The 16,742-nt window shown below is 37.0% G+C and overlaps 1 protein-coding gene across 1 annotated transcript in view; it reads right to left on the bottom strand.

Moving 5' to 3' along the window:
- Positions 1-16,742, bottom strand: part of vstm2a (V-set and transmembrane domain containing 2A) — a 152,852-nt gene that overhangs the window by 39,755 nt on the left and 96,355 nt on the right. Inside the window, exons 3-4 of the mRNA XM_078938744.1 lie at positions 12,710-12,760; positions 10,457-10,793 (exon numbers count right to left, since the gene is read on the bottom strand). Coding sequence (XP_078794870.1) covers positions 10,457-10,793; positions 12,710-12,760 — 388 coding nt within the window. The remainder of the gene's footprint in view (positions 1-10,456; positions 10,794-12,709; positions 12,761-16,742) is intronic.

Here is a 16,742-nt window from a genome sequence, read left to right as displayed (position 1 = left end):
CCCCTACAGCAGAGGTGTTTAAACGTTTTACAAAAAGAGACAGATTTGGTGAGATAAAAATGTGTGAGGGCCAACCAGTCAGCCTGCATTCTTCAAACCCTTTGATAACAATAAATCAAATTTATGTATGCTTTCTCACATAGAACAAAACTACATCTAAATTGCCAAAATTGCTGTGAAATGCACATTTGAAGACCAGAAATAAAACAAGTACCGGTAGTAATAAGTAAAATTAGTAACAAGTCTGTTTGGAGAAAAAAAAAAATATTGGTGAACATTAATTTTAAATATTAATAATATGAAATGTTATGTGTTATTCACGATTAAACACTCACCGTAAATAACACAAATAGTTATCTTATTTAGAAGTAAAAACCATTTTGGTTTTAAGCACAGAAACAAATAAATCTGTTCCTCTCTTTTGGCCTTTTAGACTCTGAAGGTCAAGTACCTACAGGTTGTTGTGACAGTTATACAATGGCTTATAATTAAATTTAGCCAATCACAATCAAGAAATCGTAGTCCCCTGAAGGTCCAGGGGGTTGCCTTTTATTGGAATTATCACAGAAGCCTGCGGGCAGGGGGAAATTTACACGTTTGGCCTATGGGCCAGACTTTGGGCATGCCTGCCCTAAAGTTTAGCTTCTCCTGGACAAAACTTTTTTCTTCAATTTTATTTCTGCTGATTTCTTGATTTAGAATCCAGAGTTTCTCTTCTTTTGTCTCATTGGGTACCAAGTTTATACCAGTTTGTGTGAAAAGGCTAATGTATTTTTCTACATTTAATTATTTTTTTATCTGTAAAAACCTCAATTTGACCTCCTGCATGTATGCGTCGCAATAACTGTAATGTGTTCATTTTTTTTCTGTTATAAAACATTCATTCTTTTGAATTGTGAAACCTAAAAGAGTTACTAATCAATCCCTTTTAATTGTGCAAATTTCCATTTTCAGTAAGGTAACAACTATGTCACACTGTTTTTGTGTTATTCACTGGTGGCCATGTATTATTGCTTTCTTAACTGTAGGTTTTAGTCTAATTTGTCCGAGTGCTCCATCAGGAATACAGCTGACCTCAACATCAATGTTCTCCATTAGTGGGATGTGCACATTTGAACTCCACGCGACATGGCGTGCATGTTTGAAAAGCTCCCAGCCCCACCATGCTTGATGAAGGACAAACTCGGCATTGACATTCTTTGTAATGCCCTGAATGCAATTATAGAGTAAGGCAATGGAATAATCAGAATTAAATGTGTGAACAGAATTTTTATGTCAGAAACAAATGGCAAATCTTATGAGTTTCTCAGGTGTGTACGGGGGCTTCAATGTATCACTCCTGCTGTACACCTCTTGTGTAGAAAACTTGCTGAAATTGAGATGCTGCAGATTACTGACATTTTGCTGTTTGCTCAATCGAAGAAAATGTCAACAATCAGTGCAGCAGCAGCCATCAGATAAGCCATTAAGCATTGTACTGGGATAGGAAATGTAACCAATTCTTCCTAGGACAGGTTTGGGTGTTATTTTTATCAGACTATTTTAATAAATAAACATTCACCCAAAATCTTTACAATAATTCCCATCTAACACAGTCATTTAATGTTTAAAACTATGGCCGCATCGGGTACTTGAGACAAGAATGCGTGTTCCTTAATGCGCGTTTAGCAGGGAGGGGCTTCTTTCCTTTTTCTTTTGCTAGTGTTTTTGCATATGTCCGCCACCTACAGTTAAAGGAGATTTGCTGTGAAATGTCAAAGCGGTACAAATCAATTTGGGAACGAAACTAAAGCAGTTTGGTTCATTTCAAGCGTCCATGCGAAGGAGGATGTAGAACACAGTCATCTCAGAAGTGGCCAATCTTCATTATAAAAAAACAAACGCAGACGTCGTAGCCATGTCTGTATTCACCAGATAAAACCAATTCCACATGTCACAACCAATTCCGACCGATTCTGATAGGTCAAATTCTGACTGGTTTTAATTGGCAACAGTCATAAAATCTTGTGTAGCTGTGCATGAACGTGATGTTTACGTAGCTTAAGAGTGGTTTTAAATTGGTTAAAAAGCAGAGCATGAAATGAAGATGGAAGAGCTTCTTAGGGGGGAAATGCCAGGTCTGTGAGAGACTAAATTCTAAATAACTATTTCCTGAACCATTGTACAAATAAGTTCTTTAAAAACCCATTCTGTTGAAAAATATATTTTTGGTGTTTTTAACATGTTCGTGTAGTATTTTTCTCACGATGGAGGACATATATAAAGACAATTATGCTAAAAATGGCATTTCTGAGTATTTTTCTGTATTGAAATTGTTGTAAATCCGAGGCATATGAAAAATTGCAGTTTAAAAAGCACGTATTAGCCTAATACTGACCCTCCTTCCAGGTCCTTGCAGCCAAGAATATAGCAATGGCCGGACGGATTAAAAAAATTATGAGCGAACAGGCCCTTAATAATAATCATTACAATAATAAAAGACATTTAGAAGATCGTCTCCTGCAGCTTCCCCCTGATTTTGCTGTTCGAGGACAACTGTAGCCTCCCTCAACAGCTCCAGCGCAGATTTCGGCATGCTAAACCTTTGCTGTTTGCTGATAGGACTAACAACGTACTGACGTCATCGCCCCATCTCCCCCCTGGAAAGGCTGACTGTAAATGAATAATGCGACAATTTTCGCATGGTGGGTGTGAAAAAGTAAATGCAATCCCGTCTTGTCATTTTCGCTTTAATTATGTCACAGGATAAGCGGTGTTGAAGTTGAAAATAAAAACGCATTTTGAAGGGTTGGATTTTTAATTTTATTTTTAAGTCATTTGATGCAGTTACATTATGAAAATGAAGAAGCATTGCTGCTAATCCATGTTAATTGTCAAATTACATATTTTTAATTGAACTTTGCTACACATTTACTAGAGAACTTTTTGAAAATGAAACGTCAAATACCATTTTCTTTATCATTTTAATTAAGTGACAGAGTGAGTGGTCTTGAAGAAGAAAAAGCGGTTTGACGGATTGCTTTTTCTCTTTAATTTTGAGTCAACAAATGCAGCTTCATTTTGAAAATGAAAACACACTTCTGGTATTGATTTTTTTTTAAAATTATGCTTCAGAAGAACTTCCATACAACTCTGAGAATTGTTGACTGACAAAATAATTTTTGACCTACTTAAAAAATAGTCCATTCCAGTCTGTACCACTTTGATTATCTGCTGATTAATTGCTGCCACGCGTCTAAAACTGGATAGCTGCCACAGTCAGTCTGCAGTGAGTAAATTAAACTTTTACCTTGTAGATTTAGAAAATTACTCATGCTGTTTGAAGTGTTTCTTGTAAGCATTTGTCAAGATGACAGGCTACTATTACTTCATATTACATCTGATGTATCCTTTTAGTTGTTCTTGGTAAAATACTTTATAACAGTTCCTGCTGCTGTGTTTTATGTTGCTAATGTCACAACACAGTGCCTAAGTGTCAATTTTTATCGTTTGTGATGTTAGCAGAATGCAACAAAATGTCCCGTTCAACTTTTTGAGACAGCTACCGCAATCTTTTTATGCCATTTGCAAATGTCAACAACAAGCTTGTTTTTTCAAAGAAAACTAATTGTTTGTACCTGTAGTGTCTCCCATATTTGAAAAAAAGATGTGTAATCTGTTTTGTTTTAATTGGACTTTCATGCCAAATGTGTGAGAAAAAAAGGGTGCACATATAGTGCCTTGCAAAAGTATTCGGCCCTCCTAAACTTTCAACCTTTTGCCAAGTTTTATGCTACAAACATAATGATATAAACTGCAATTGTTGGTGAAGAATCAAAAAGTGGGACCCAATCATGAAGTGCAACAAAATTGATATTTCAAACTATTTTAACAAATAAAAAACGGAAAAATTGAGCATGCAAAATTATTCAGCCCCTTCAAGTATAATACTTTGTAGCACCACCCCTTTGGTGTGATTACAGCTGTAAGTCAGTTGGAGTATGTCTCTATCAGTTTTGCACACCGAGAGACTGAAATGTTTGCCCATTCCTTCCTTGCAAAACAGCAAGAGCTTAGTGAGGTTGGATGGAGAGGAATTGTGAACAGCAGTTTTCCGTTCTTTCCCCAGATTCTCGATTGGATTCAGGTCTGGACTTTGACTTGGCTATTCTAACACCTGGATATATTTGTTTGTGAACTATTACACTGTAGATTTTGCTTTATGTTTCAGTCTCAGGTCTTTTGCAGGTTTTCTTCCAGAATAGTCCTGTATCTGCCTCCATCCATCTGCCCATCAATTCCACCCATCCTCCCAGTCCCTGCTGAAGAAAAGCAGACCCAAACCATGATACTGCCACCACCACGTTTGACAGTGGGAATGGTGTGTTCAGGGTGATGAGCTGTGTTGTTTTACGCCAAACATAACATTTTGCATTGTTGCCAAAATGTCCGATTTTGGTTTCATCTGACCACAGCACCTTCTTCCCCATGTTTTGTGTGTCTGCGACGTGCCTTGTGACAAACTTTGAACAACACTTTTTATGGATATCTTTAAGAAATGGCTTTCTTCTTTCCACTCTTCCATAAAGGCCAGATTTGTGCAGTATACAACTAAATGTTTTCAAATTTTTTTTCATGAAAGAATCCATATTTACCTCTAGGTTTTGCATTAAGGTGTATTCCTGCAGCCACTGTACCTCTCAGGATAGCTGGGAGGTCTAAAGGGTGACTGTGCAGCAGGGTGATGCTCTGAGTTTTTGCTATTTTAGTTTACTTAGTTGACTTTGAAGACCTGACCAGGGCGTACCCAGCCTTTGCCAATCAGAGTCGGGTCAGGCTCCATAGCAGGTTAAGAAAAAGTATGGAAGATGACATTTACAAAGCAGTACTTGGTTTACATTGGATGATTATGAAGCTAGAACTTGTTTTTTATTATTGTAATTTTAGTGTATGATGAGAAGCACCAATCTGAGCATTAGAAACACCTCTTGCTATCAATTCAGGGGTAGTAAAAACATTTTTTTAAATAAAATTGAAAATATTTTGCCCTTTTGTCTTTCAGTCATGTTTAATTAATGTAATTTTTCTCTCTATGTACCCAGCATATTCATCAAAAAAATCATTAAATTCTTTGTGCTTCAGGTGTTTCATTTCTCCAATGTTTTTATTTCATTTAATATTGTTTTGTCCCACAAAATGTTTTTGTTGTCCCTGAGGAAGAGGAGCAGGTTAATGGAGACACTAAAAGATTTTTTATTTTCCTTTTGGCACAATAATGACTTACTAAACTGGTTTTCCTTAGTTGTACAATTCTCAAGATACTTGAGTAAATTTGGGACAAATAAACACATTTGTTGAAAAGGTTCTGCCTCAAAGAGAATTTGTGCGATGACTGCTGATGGCCAAAGGCTTTTACTTGAGTATAAATGTCAGCATCACTCATTCATGTAGGAATTCCCTGTATCTTTTTTTTACACAAACATCAAAAAATAAAGAAAAGAGCTGGTGTCCACCAAAAGATAGAAGTTTAAGGTAGAACCATTCAATAATACTAACTACAGTCATTATTCATTTAGGTTAAGATAAGATAAATGTTATTGATCCTGACGAAGGGAATTTCAATTGTCACAACTCTGGGGATCAAGCATTAAGGTGCAAAGGAAAAAAAAAATAAGTTAGTAGCCAAATAAATAAAGGTTAAGGGGAAAAAAACCTCAATTATAGAATCTATACAAAAAAGATCTATACAATGTATACATATAAATATTATATACATATATAATGTGTTGAAACACCTCTCACTTTGCAGCAAATGACTTGTAAAAGGAATAATTACTTTTTAAAGAAACTTTAATTAATTTGTCTACTCACTCTTGTTTAGTAATACTTGCCAAGGAAACGTTGAGATTTTTCATGTTTTCTTTAGAAAACTAATATGAAAATAAATAAAAAATAATTTGTCTATTTGATTTTCTTTTTCTCTTAAAACAAAAATGTAAAAGAAAAAAATGTAATTTCTTTGCCTTATTTTGTCAGGAAAAAAAACAAAAAAACAGCAACATTGCAAGACATCAAAACAATAAATCAAACAACTGTATACACAAACCGGAGGTTTTGCTTGTAACATGGGAAGGTCTTTCTTTTTTGCATGCATTGCTATGTGTGTGGATTATGCAAACAAATACGATATTTATGATGACTTTTGTTTTTTTTTTTATCTTTTTAGGCAATAAAAATAAGTTATTTAAATTTGTAACAGTTTCCTTTTCTAATTATATCACAATGAAAATAAACACTTTTTAAGTTTTCTTTCTAAACTAGGGTGGCCCTGAATTGCAAATCCCATCAACAAATCCCTCAACATAAAACATCTCAAAGATCACAACGACAATTAAAAAAGCAAATAAAAAAAGAAGAATATTAAATACAAAAAATTAAAAGAAATTCCAGAAATCAAAATGTAAAAAAAATAAAATGAAAAAAAACATTTCAGGAAAAAAACTTAATTTCCAGGAAAAAATATGAAAGTTGAAAAAAAAATCAATATAACACCAGAAAAGATATGGGGTATCTATGCTTATTGGATGAAGACATTCATTCATCATTTTTTACTAATAGTAATTTGGTATAGAGCGATACTAGTTATCATTATCCAATCAGAGAAGTCCCACAATACCAACTTTTTTCGGTTTCTCAATGTGTTTCATTTCATAACATTTTATTTGGTTTTCAAAAATGTTTTTGTAATGTTTTTGTTTCTGAAAATTATTTTCAGAATTATATTTATGTTTTAAATAATTGTCATTGAAAAATGTTTTTGTGTTGATGTGATTTGTGCTTCAGGTTCACCATACTAAACAAAGACTTCTAAAAGACAAGATTAAATCAAATACAGTAAACCCTTGTTTTTCGCGGGGGTTACGTTCCAGAAAGAACCCGTGATAGGCAAAATCCGTGAAGTAGAAACCTCTATTTTTCTTTTAACAATTATTATACAATTAAATACTCTGTTATACATAGAAAAGAAAGAACAAACCATTTTACAGGCTCAAGCATTTGTTTCACAAATCAAAGTACTTTAAAAACGTTTTTTTTTCAACAAATAACTTCTGTACTGTCAAATAATAATTTGAATCATCGATGTAAACAGAAGGCTTCAAATCGCGGAGATTAGCCCCGCCCACCGCGACCCGAGAGTAATTGAATTAAACGGGAGAAAATTTAAAATGATCATGTAAAAAATACAAGGTACAAACGGACAAATAGTGGCTCAGGTGTATTTCAATGCTCTTCAGTCTGAGAAGCTGCAGTGTTTTCTCCTTCTCAAGCCCGCGGTGCAGCTGTGTGTGTTTGTTCAGGTGAAGAACATAGTGATTGACAGTTGGTGTTGTCTTTTTCTATGGGTTTTAGAGAAACTTGAAATTGCAAGATGATTTGCATGTACGTAATTTGGAAAGCTGATTTACATACGTGTACATATTAAACTGCAACATTATTGACGCACAGGTAAAGAAGAAGCGGAGTGACTTTTTTAGCCAATCAGAATGCAGAACACAATGCACGATGCAAATCCGTGAAGTAGCGAAACCGTGAAAAGTAAACCGCGTTATAGCAAGGGATCACTGTACTTAATACTTTAAAATTGTATTAAAAATTGCACACAAAAAAGGATGTCAAACCTATGTTTTGTTCATTTAATTGTTTCTGTTGTTGAAAGAAAACTTGAAATACCCAAAAGTACATTGACCATGAAGGCTGTTATTTCCTTTGAACAAGAACCTATTTAGGAAAACTGATTCAAAATATCTCTTATGTTTCTCTATAAAGTGAGATCCAAAACACAAAGCAGTCTATTGTATCATGATAGCAAGCTATGCTAAAAAAAAAAGTCAATTCTTCTGTTGTAGATATGAGCTCTCTGTGCCTCACTGTTGTTACATCAACTCAAAATGGCACCCATAGCTACAGTTCAATGATTCCAAATAAAAAATAGCAACAATCAAATTGCTTTAAAACCCATGTAAACGACATGCGGAGTGTAAATAAAATTGAATTGAATTGAATTGTTGACAACACTGACAACACTCCGCACTCATCTGCGGGTGTTGGCAGGTCAAAACGCAGGAGAAGGCTGCCACTGGAAGCTCCCATGCCTACAAGTCCCTGACATTTTGTTCACCATGCACTAGCATATTACTGCAAAAAAAGTAATAGAGAATGTCAAGTTGGTGTCGCGCTGCATTGAATTTGAGGTAATTGAGTATGGTTATGCACCATATTGTCAGAAATTTCTGCTCGCACTGACATGTAGATTTGCTGCACAGTTACTGCATAAAATTGTGCACATAATCCAGAATATATGTGCCTATGTCCAATAAACCCTGACAGATCAAAATGTGCTTGTCTACTATAAGTTCAAATTGTGTCAAACCAAAATAGAAAATTTTAAAATAAGCCGCAGGCAGGTGGTGCATGAGGGTACAAAATTGAAGTCAATATGTGTATTTATATTCATCAAGTCGTCCCATTTGAACCAACTTTTTAGCCAAATCAAACTAAAAGAACTTTAAGTCAATAGTATTGCAAAAAAGCGGAAGAAAACATTGCTTCACCTTTAATCCAGAATGACTTAAAAAATTAGCACCGTGTTGATTTAAGGCTGTCACACAGGCAATGCATACATTTCGCACATTTTCCACATATGAAATTCTATATGATACATGCGTCATATACTTAATTCATAAGTGTTTCTTGAGTTTGTCATTCGTTGATGTGCACAGATGTCCATTGAGGATGTCCATCCTCAATGTCCATTTGGCTGACGTGTCTTTATGTGAATTCGATTTTGAGCTTTTAAAACATTTTGGTCAGTTGGGAATTACACACTTCATGTTTAAAAATCTCTTGCAATTTTGCGTGATTTTTGAGTGATGCATACATATATTTGTGGCTTTCCACAAGCGTTCTCAGTGTTTCTAACAGATATACGCATATACCACAACTTTTATATTACTGTGCGCATACATTCAAATGACGTTCAAATGATGTAATTGACGCACGAATAACTAGGGAAATGTATATAAACAAAACAGTAATCAGGCACGGTTCTTGTTCTACATTGGTTTACATGTTCTCTGTGTGGTTTATTCGTACTTCTGTGGTTTTAATGTGGTTCATTCATAATACATCTAAGACAATTTTACCTAAACACCACAACTTTTCTTCCTTCTTTCACATATATCCATGTATGAACAATTTTCAAACATGTGCAATATACGCAAAATATAGGCTGTATGATACAGCCTTTAACTTGCTCCTTGAAAATTTAAATCTCTTTAACCGAATAAATTCAACTTTGGTTAAAAAAATACTTGTACAAAAATGAGTGGGTGTGATAATCAAGATCACAAAGTTAGTTCATCCCCTTCTATGTAATCTGTAACAACAAACTGTGGCTTGTCTAATGAAAAAAAAACTGCTTTTACCAGGTAAAAAACAATTTGAAAGCACATTTTTTGTTCGTGTGTAAAACTGGATGGAACTTTGTAGCTGTTTAGCAATTGCAAAGCAGGATGAGTTCAGTTAAACTGTTGGAAAAGGAAAGTTAATTATCCAAAAATGTTGACTCAAGTCCTGATGGACTCAGATGATTAGCTGCAGGATCCGATGTGGTGCCACAGTTTGTTCAATGATGCAAAAAAAACTCGGACTTTCTTCAAATATTTACACAAAAAGTAAATAGCTCCTGTAAGTAACAAAATATGTTTAATTTCCAACAACAAATATGGTTTTCGGCTTTCTTTTTTTTTGTCAACGTTGTTTCAGCTCTTTAAACTAAATTACAAAACTAAATTATACAAAGTGTTTGGACAATGTAGGAAAAACATAGGAGAACTGCTTAATTACTACTTAATAGTAATTAAACAGTTCTCCTTGTAAAAGCCCTTTCTGCTCCTCCTTATTCAGAAAAAAGGAAATGGTGCACAACGGACACAAAGAAGCTGTTAATTGTCACTGCCTGACACCAACCTCAGAGCACACAAGTGGGAATTTATTCTCTTTATTCAGTAAAAGGGCTGCTTGGAGTGGTTTTTGATGATTTTGAATTATAAATACGTCCCAATGGTGGTGCCGTCTTTGGTATGTTTCTGTACCACTTCATTAATACTCAGATATTAAAGTTTGCTTGAAGGGTATGACAGTGCCATGGGATATTCAGTCCAAAGAACTATTAGCCTGTAATTTGGTGCAAATGCAGATCATATCTTGTGATATGATTTCTGGCAGAGCAGAAGGAAGTTGTGTCTCTAAAATGTACAAAAATCCCACCAGATACTGTTTAAAGTCCAAATCTGTGCTTCCATATACTGAATTTATTTAGAAAAAAAAGTTATAGGGTAAACAAAAGGACACATTTTTATGTCTGTTTTGACTTTTTTTCTACAGAAGACTGCCAAAGACTCACACCGGGCCTTACCTGAGCCGTGGTTGTGTGTAGCTGTTTTGGAGGATGTGTGAGAGGTGGATGTGGAGGTCACCCTCTGGTCTGAACTCATGTTGTCCTGGCCCGCAGGTGAGCTGGACTTTCTCGGCTTCTTGTCTGTCAGGTGCAGGGGGGAGCTCTTCTTGGGGGGTTGTTGTGGTCTTCGGGGTCTAGCTGTTGCATTGACCTTCAGCCAAGCTTGGGCTTTGTACTCCACAATCTCTCCGTAGTTGGCTCTCGTCACCCGGCACTCGTACAGCCCTTCGTCGCTCTTGCTCACTCTGGAGAGCTGCAGTTTGTGCGAAATGTCGTTGCCCTGGACTTTCACCGTCTGTAGTAGAAGAAACCAAAATGTCACATGATTTGATAGTATTCAAATTGACTATTTCTTAGAAAAATATGTGAATAGTAAAAACAAAATAATCATATAAAAGCCTGCTATAAAAATGTATGTCAATATGTTTTATCTTCAACTAATTTGTTTCTCACAGTTCTTTAAGAGCCATTCTCAACATCCCACAAAAGGGAAAGGTATATAAAAGCCTTCTCATTGTCAGGAAGTATGAATGTACGACTCTGCAGCAAAGTGTGACTTGGTTTGACGTGTTCAAATTTACCCTGTTCTTAAATGAATGGAGCATTATGGTGTAATCTGTCAAAATTGCACTTGTAGTCAAAAAAGCATATGACGTGCATTCCAGAATGCGTGTTTAGCATATGGTGTTCATACTGGACTGTCACCACCGATACTAGCCCACGGACCTACAGTTGGAAGAGGCTTGGTGCAAAATGTCAAAGTGGTGCAAATCTCAGGCTTTTCCTTTTACAGATCTATTCCAAAAAAGGAGACTTGGTGTCATATAGAGCAAATCTGGCTGGGCGCAAACTGCAATTATTCATTTCTTATCCAAGATCAATTTTCCAGCTGTTAGCACTTGCGTAAATTAAAAGGGATGTCATACATACCCCATTACCAAATCCAAGTCCCTGATTGGTCATAGTTCAAAATATGTTCCATGACCAAACTTGCACATAGAGCCCGAAAACGGCCTTAAAAATGTGTGTAACAATACACAATTGTAAAAGAATACAGAATACAGAAGCTCAAAAAGTGCATTTATGGCCGTTTACATAGTCTTTTCATTTGAAGGGTTCGCTTGAACACGCGTTGCCGAGGGCAGTGTGAACGTAGCTTAACGGTAAACTAGATAATATATACAGAGAAAAGCATTTTTTTCTCCTAATATCCATCAATTCATCTTTTGAACCTGCTGAATCACTTTCAGGGTCCTGGGGTTGATGGAGCCTATCCCTGCTACTGTTGGGTGAAGGTGAGGTACACCTTGGACGGGTTGACAGTCTGTCACTGGCACACTCATTCAGATTCACACCTAGGGACAATTTTCGCTTTGCCTATGAAACGTTTTTTTTAATTGTGGGAGGAAACTAGAGTTCTCAGAGAAAACCCACACATGTACAAGGAGAACGTGTAAACCCCACACAGAAAGGACCCAGCTGGGATTTGAACAAGGGCCTTTTCACTGGGGGAGAAACTGCACCACAATGCAGCCCCTTTTTTCTAACATTAAAAACTAGAATGTCAATTCTTTTGTAAACCAAGTTGGGTTTGCAGGGATATGAACGATGAATAGAAATCATCACTGATAGAAATGCACAAGTCAAAGGTGACCATCAAGGTAAAACTACAGTCTTTAAAAATTTTGGAAGGTAACGAAAATTAATTCTTTTCTGCACCTGGAACAGCATGTGTTACAGCTTTTGAGGTGAGACAAACTTCTGTATTTGATGCCATCAGTCAATTACTACAGAAATGGAGCCGCTTCCCATGACAAAAAATCAGACATCCGGACCTGATAGCACTTAAATATAATTCCCCTGCTCTCTACTTTAGTAGCATTTACAACTTAGCGGGGCCTCAAACCCAGAACTTTCCCCATACACAAGACATCTTTAATGACTGTAGTGAGATCAGTCATCGAAGGGCCATGTGGTGCACTGCGCTCGTACAGAGTGCCAGCAAAAAGGGGCATAATAGTCGGCAGCGTATGGGATGGGAACCACTCTGACAGCAATAATAAGCTGCTGCTGATTTCACTGATTAGCTCCATTCTTTGGCGGAAGGTGTGTTATTCAGGGAAATCAGTGGCAGTTGTATTTGCTCCGAATGAAGCCCCGTCACAATGGAAAACATTCCAAAATGACCAGTTTGCTCAGTTTTCAGCTTACACTTATTTTTGTCCCTTCATCATCAGGATCTGGCTCGGGTATCATCTCCATCTGGGAACAGAGAAAGAAAAACAGGTCATTAATCAAGTGATGTGTGTTGGGTACAATCCAGCTGGAGGAGCCGCTTGATTCACACGTATGAAAGTATACTGTATATTTTATGTTAGCTTGGACTTGCCATAACTAAAGATAGACAATAAAAAGTAAAGGCGTCATGCATCAGACAGACCAATAAATCTTTAAAGCCAACATCCGCACACAGTTTGCCTCCATCACCTCTCGCTGACGGGATTTCAAATTTTAAGATATATATTCCCCGGCACACTCAAATGACACCTTGAAACCTTCAGAAGTCTTTGCAGCAATGACCAGATGTCATGAAACACACAACAAACAAATAGTTTGAGAACACTGAGCAGATTAAATAAAAATTGGAGGAGGAGAAGAATATAATCTTAGCTCCTGCACTCCTGAAATGTTTGTGCTTAAGCCCTCCCGGCATTACTCAAGCACGGTGGCAGGCTCTAAGTCTGCAGGCAAAATCACGCACTGGGCATTGATTTTAGAGGTTATAATTTATTTATCCCACGCTGAATGCCAAATGGATGTGTGCCCAGGAAAAATAAAAAAAATAAAAAGTGTATATGGAATAAGTAAAAAGAGAGGGTGCTGACAACAAAGCTGAAGAAGAGAGACACCCGCATAGTAGAAGAGTCTTAAAAGGAAAACGTGATGTTAGGGGCTCTGGAGGACATGAAAACTATCATGATGGAAACAAAAAAGGAAAGCCAGGAGAGGTATAAAATGGCTACTTATGAGCATTTGCAGCGCCAAGCGTTCCTTCAAGTACTGTAATCACTTTGGAATGGACCAGGGGTGCTTTTCTCTGGAGGATGTTCGGCAGACAGGTGATTAATGAAGAGAATTAGGAACAGAAGCTTTCTCTCCCTGCATCTATGCACGACTCTTACATCGTGACTTCACAGACGGACCCGGCAGCTTCTGTTCAAGGAGATGAAGATTGCACAGGGACGTCTTTATGTGAGACAGGATTAATTGTCTTCTGTCCTGGCATTTAGACTGTATTAGGTCATCAATTTTAGCTTCGTTTTTTCTTTTACAAACCACCGCAGGAGTGGTTATATGGGCTCAGTGGGCAGTCTGTATATGCCACCTGAGGGAATTAGGTTACTCCTTGAGTGGATGACAGATGATCTTAACCGGTCTGAGCAGGGACACAGCTGGGCTCAGGGAAACATATTAGAGGTAATGGCTTAATTACTGCTGAGACATTTTATTAGACATAATTTGGTTTTGAAATTCTTTTTTCCCCCACCAAACTCCAACCTCCAGTCAGTTACAATGTCAAAAACAAGATTGGATTTAAAATCATCTGCTGGCTGTAGCACTTCTACTTCTTTTGGTTGCACAGTCACAATTAAATGTCAAACATCAGCTGTTTGCTAGAGCTGACCTATAGGTGCAATTATGCAAAATCCACTGTGATATTTCACTCTCGGACCTAAAAAAAAGATGAAACTGCAACTGCAATGAACAGGACCTGTTGTTGACATTTATATTTGAAATTTCCTGCTATCACTGTGTAATTATGCTTCCAAATGCTAGGGGATTTTTATGGGGGGCATGGGGATGTTGGCCTACTTTGCTGTGACAAGCTATGTTCCGTCTACTTCCTTCATAACTGATCAATAAAAGGTCTCACACAATCGCACTGCATCTTCAATAAAATTTTACACAGTGCCTTAAAAAATTGGAAAGAATACTTATGAAAGCTGAGTCAAATACAATTTCTTGCAAGCTGACTCATGACTTAGTGACATGAACCAGTACGGGGGTTTACCTGTATGTGTGCTGCAGGTTTTTGGGGTGACTGAGCTCGTGGAGGGTCATAGACAAGAGGGGCTGCATCTTGCAGTTCCATTAAGGTAGGTACGGCCACCTCAAAGGATGCCATGAAAATGTAACATCCCAATGTAGTGCGTGTGGTAAGTGTATTGTGAAGTATTTATAATGTAAGTTACACACACTTGTGATGTTTTAGTGATGGTGTTGTACAGTGATCTTTACGCAGTTCTCCAATAGATAGTAAGGTGCGTGCATTGGCTCCTTACTGACCATTCATAATGTTGCACACACGGGGTGTGCACGTTTTACGTACGTGCCAGTAGAACCTCAGTAGGATGCCCACACAAACTAAACCCTGGTTGATTAATATCTTCATTTCGAACAGGGGATGCACAAAGGTCAAGCGCTTGAACAGCACTAACGGGCTCCCTGCACAGTGCGCAGGGTTTGATAAAAATATCAAAAAATCCATACGACATGCCTCCGTCTCAACTACATCCCCCTTATTTACCCTTGCAGGCTATTTAAGTGTTCACTACCACCTGTTGCCTACACAATGCCCATAGAAACAATATGCATGAACTTTTTAAACTTGTCCTGTCCAATAGCTGAACAAACCCCTTTTGTTTTTGAGGCTAAGCTTTATTTATGATAATTATATGTGTATGCATTCCTTGTTGGACTGGACGAAAGAAAACAAGAGAGAGATATAGAGTGGGATGTTAGAGATGGGGGATAACAGGTTAGAATGGGGGAGATGGGGGGGGGCAGTTGATAGTACAAAATAAAAATAAGTAAAAACCAACTCCCAGGCTTCTTGGTGAGGTCCAAAAAGGGATACTGGTCATGCATGAACATTTTTACAATACCGGGTAGTTTTGGGGGTTAAGGGGTTTCTGGAGTCTATCCTAGCCATTGTTGGGGAAAAGCAGCGTACAGTCTAAACAGTTGACCAGTCCATTGCAGGGCTACACACTCACTTGCATTCAAACTTAGAGACATTTTAGAGATACCAATTAGCTATAAAGCATGTTTTTGGACTGTGGGAGGAATCAGGAGTGCTCAGAGAAAACCCACACATGCACAAGGAGAACATGCAGACTGCACATAGAAAGGACCCGGCTTAGATTCAAATCAGGGCCTTTTTACTACTCCACTACACCACTGCTCAGCCCTCTTATTTTTGATTTGATTTGAAATGGTTTATTTCAGGCAATCAAATAATAATAGTACACAAAAACAATACAATCTGTTATACATTCATACAATGACCTATCAAACTGAGGATAATTAGACATATTAATAAATATTCCTTGAAAGGGAGTGGAAGGAAGCGAACTTATACATTCCCACCCCGTTATACCGTAACCATTTCATTAGATGATTTATTATATATATATATATATATATATATATATATATATATATATATATATATATATATATATATATATATATATATATATATATATATTAAATATTTTATGTTTTTTGGCATTGTTAGTGAAGCATTTTAAAGACAGCCTTGGCTAAAAACTGAACTGAAGATTCAAAGAAAAAGCTTCTTTGTGAGCAAGCTTCATGAATAAGCAGGTATAGAGTTTAGACTTCCTACATCACATCTATACATGGCAAACATTTTGCTTAGCAGCTGGGTAAGCATAATACTCATACTAGTCTAACAGCTTTTCCTGAAAACTGTGTGGGAGGACAACAGAATACCAAAGTGAACAATCGGCTGTTTTATGACATGACTCTGTTATGACTCCTGGTAACAGGAATGTGCTCTACTTGTTCACCTTTACCTTCCAAACATTTTGAAATGTACCATCTAAACCAAACAATGACATCCGAGGTAATTTAGAAAAAAAGTGTTTTCTAAGTTCAAACCCATTAGTCACCCTGCACTGCCTAGATAATTGTGACATAATGAATGTCCAACATCAATTAACAATGCTGACATCCATTATCCACTATGAAGGACATTTATCTGATGTCAAGAGCAACAAACATACCTGAATGAAATGAGGGTCCCCTTTCCAGGGGGAACAGCCACTGTATTTCCCTTTAATCTATCTTCACATAGTTTTGGGTCTGTGATAGTTTTGTCAAAGTTTTTGCTTGTCTGTGTCATTATTTTCCCATTTGTGTTTCATGCCCTCGCATG

This window comes from Oryzias latipes, chromosome 20, assembly GCF_053564925.1.
Source record: "Oryzias latipes strain Hd-rR chromosome 20, Olatipes_Hd-rR_3.1".
NCBI lineage: Eukaryota > Metazoa > Chordata > Actinopteri > Beloniformes > Adrianichthyidae > Oryzias > Oryzias latipes.
Note: the sequence above shows the minus strand (reverse complement) of the source record. Positions and strands in the feature narration are given on the sequence as shown.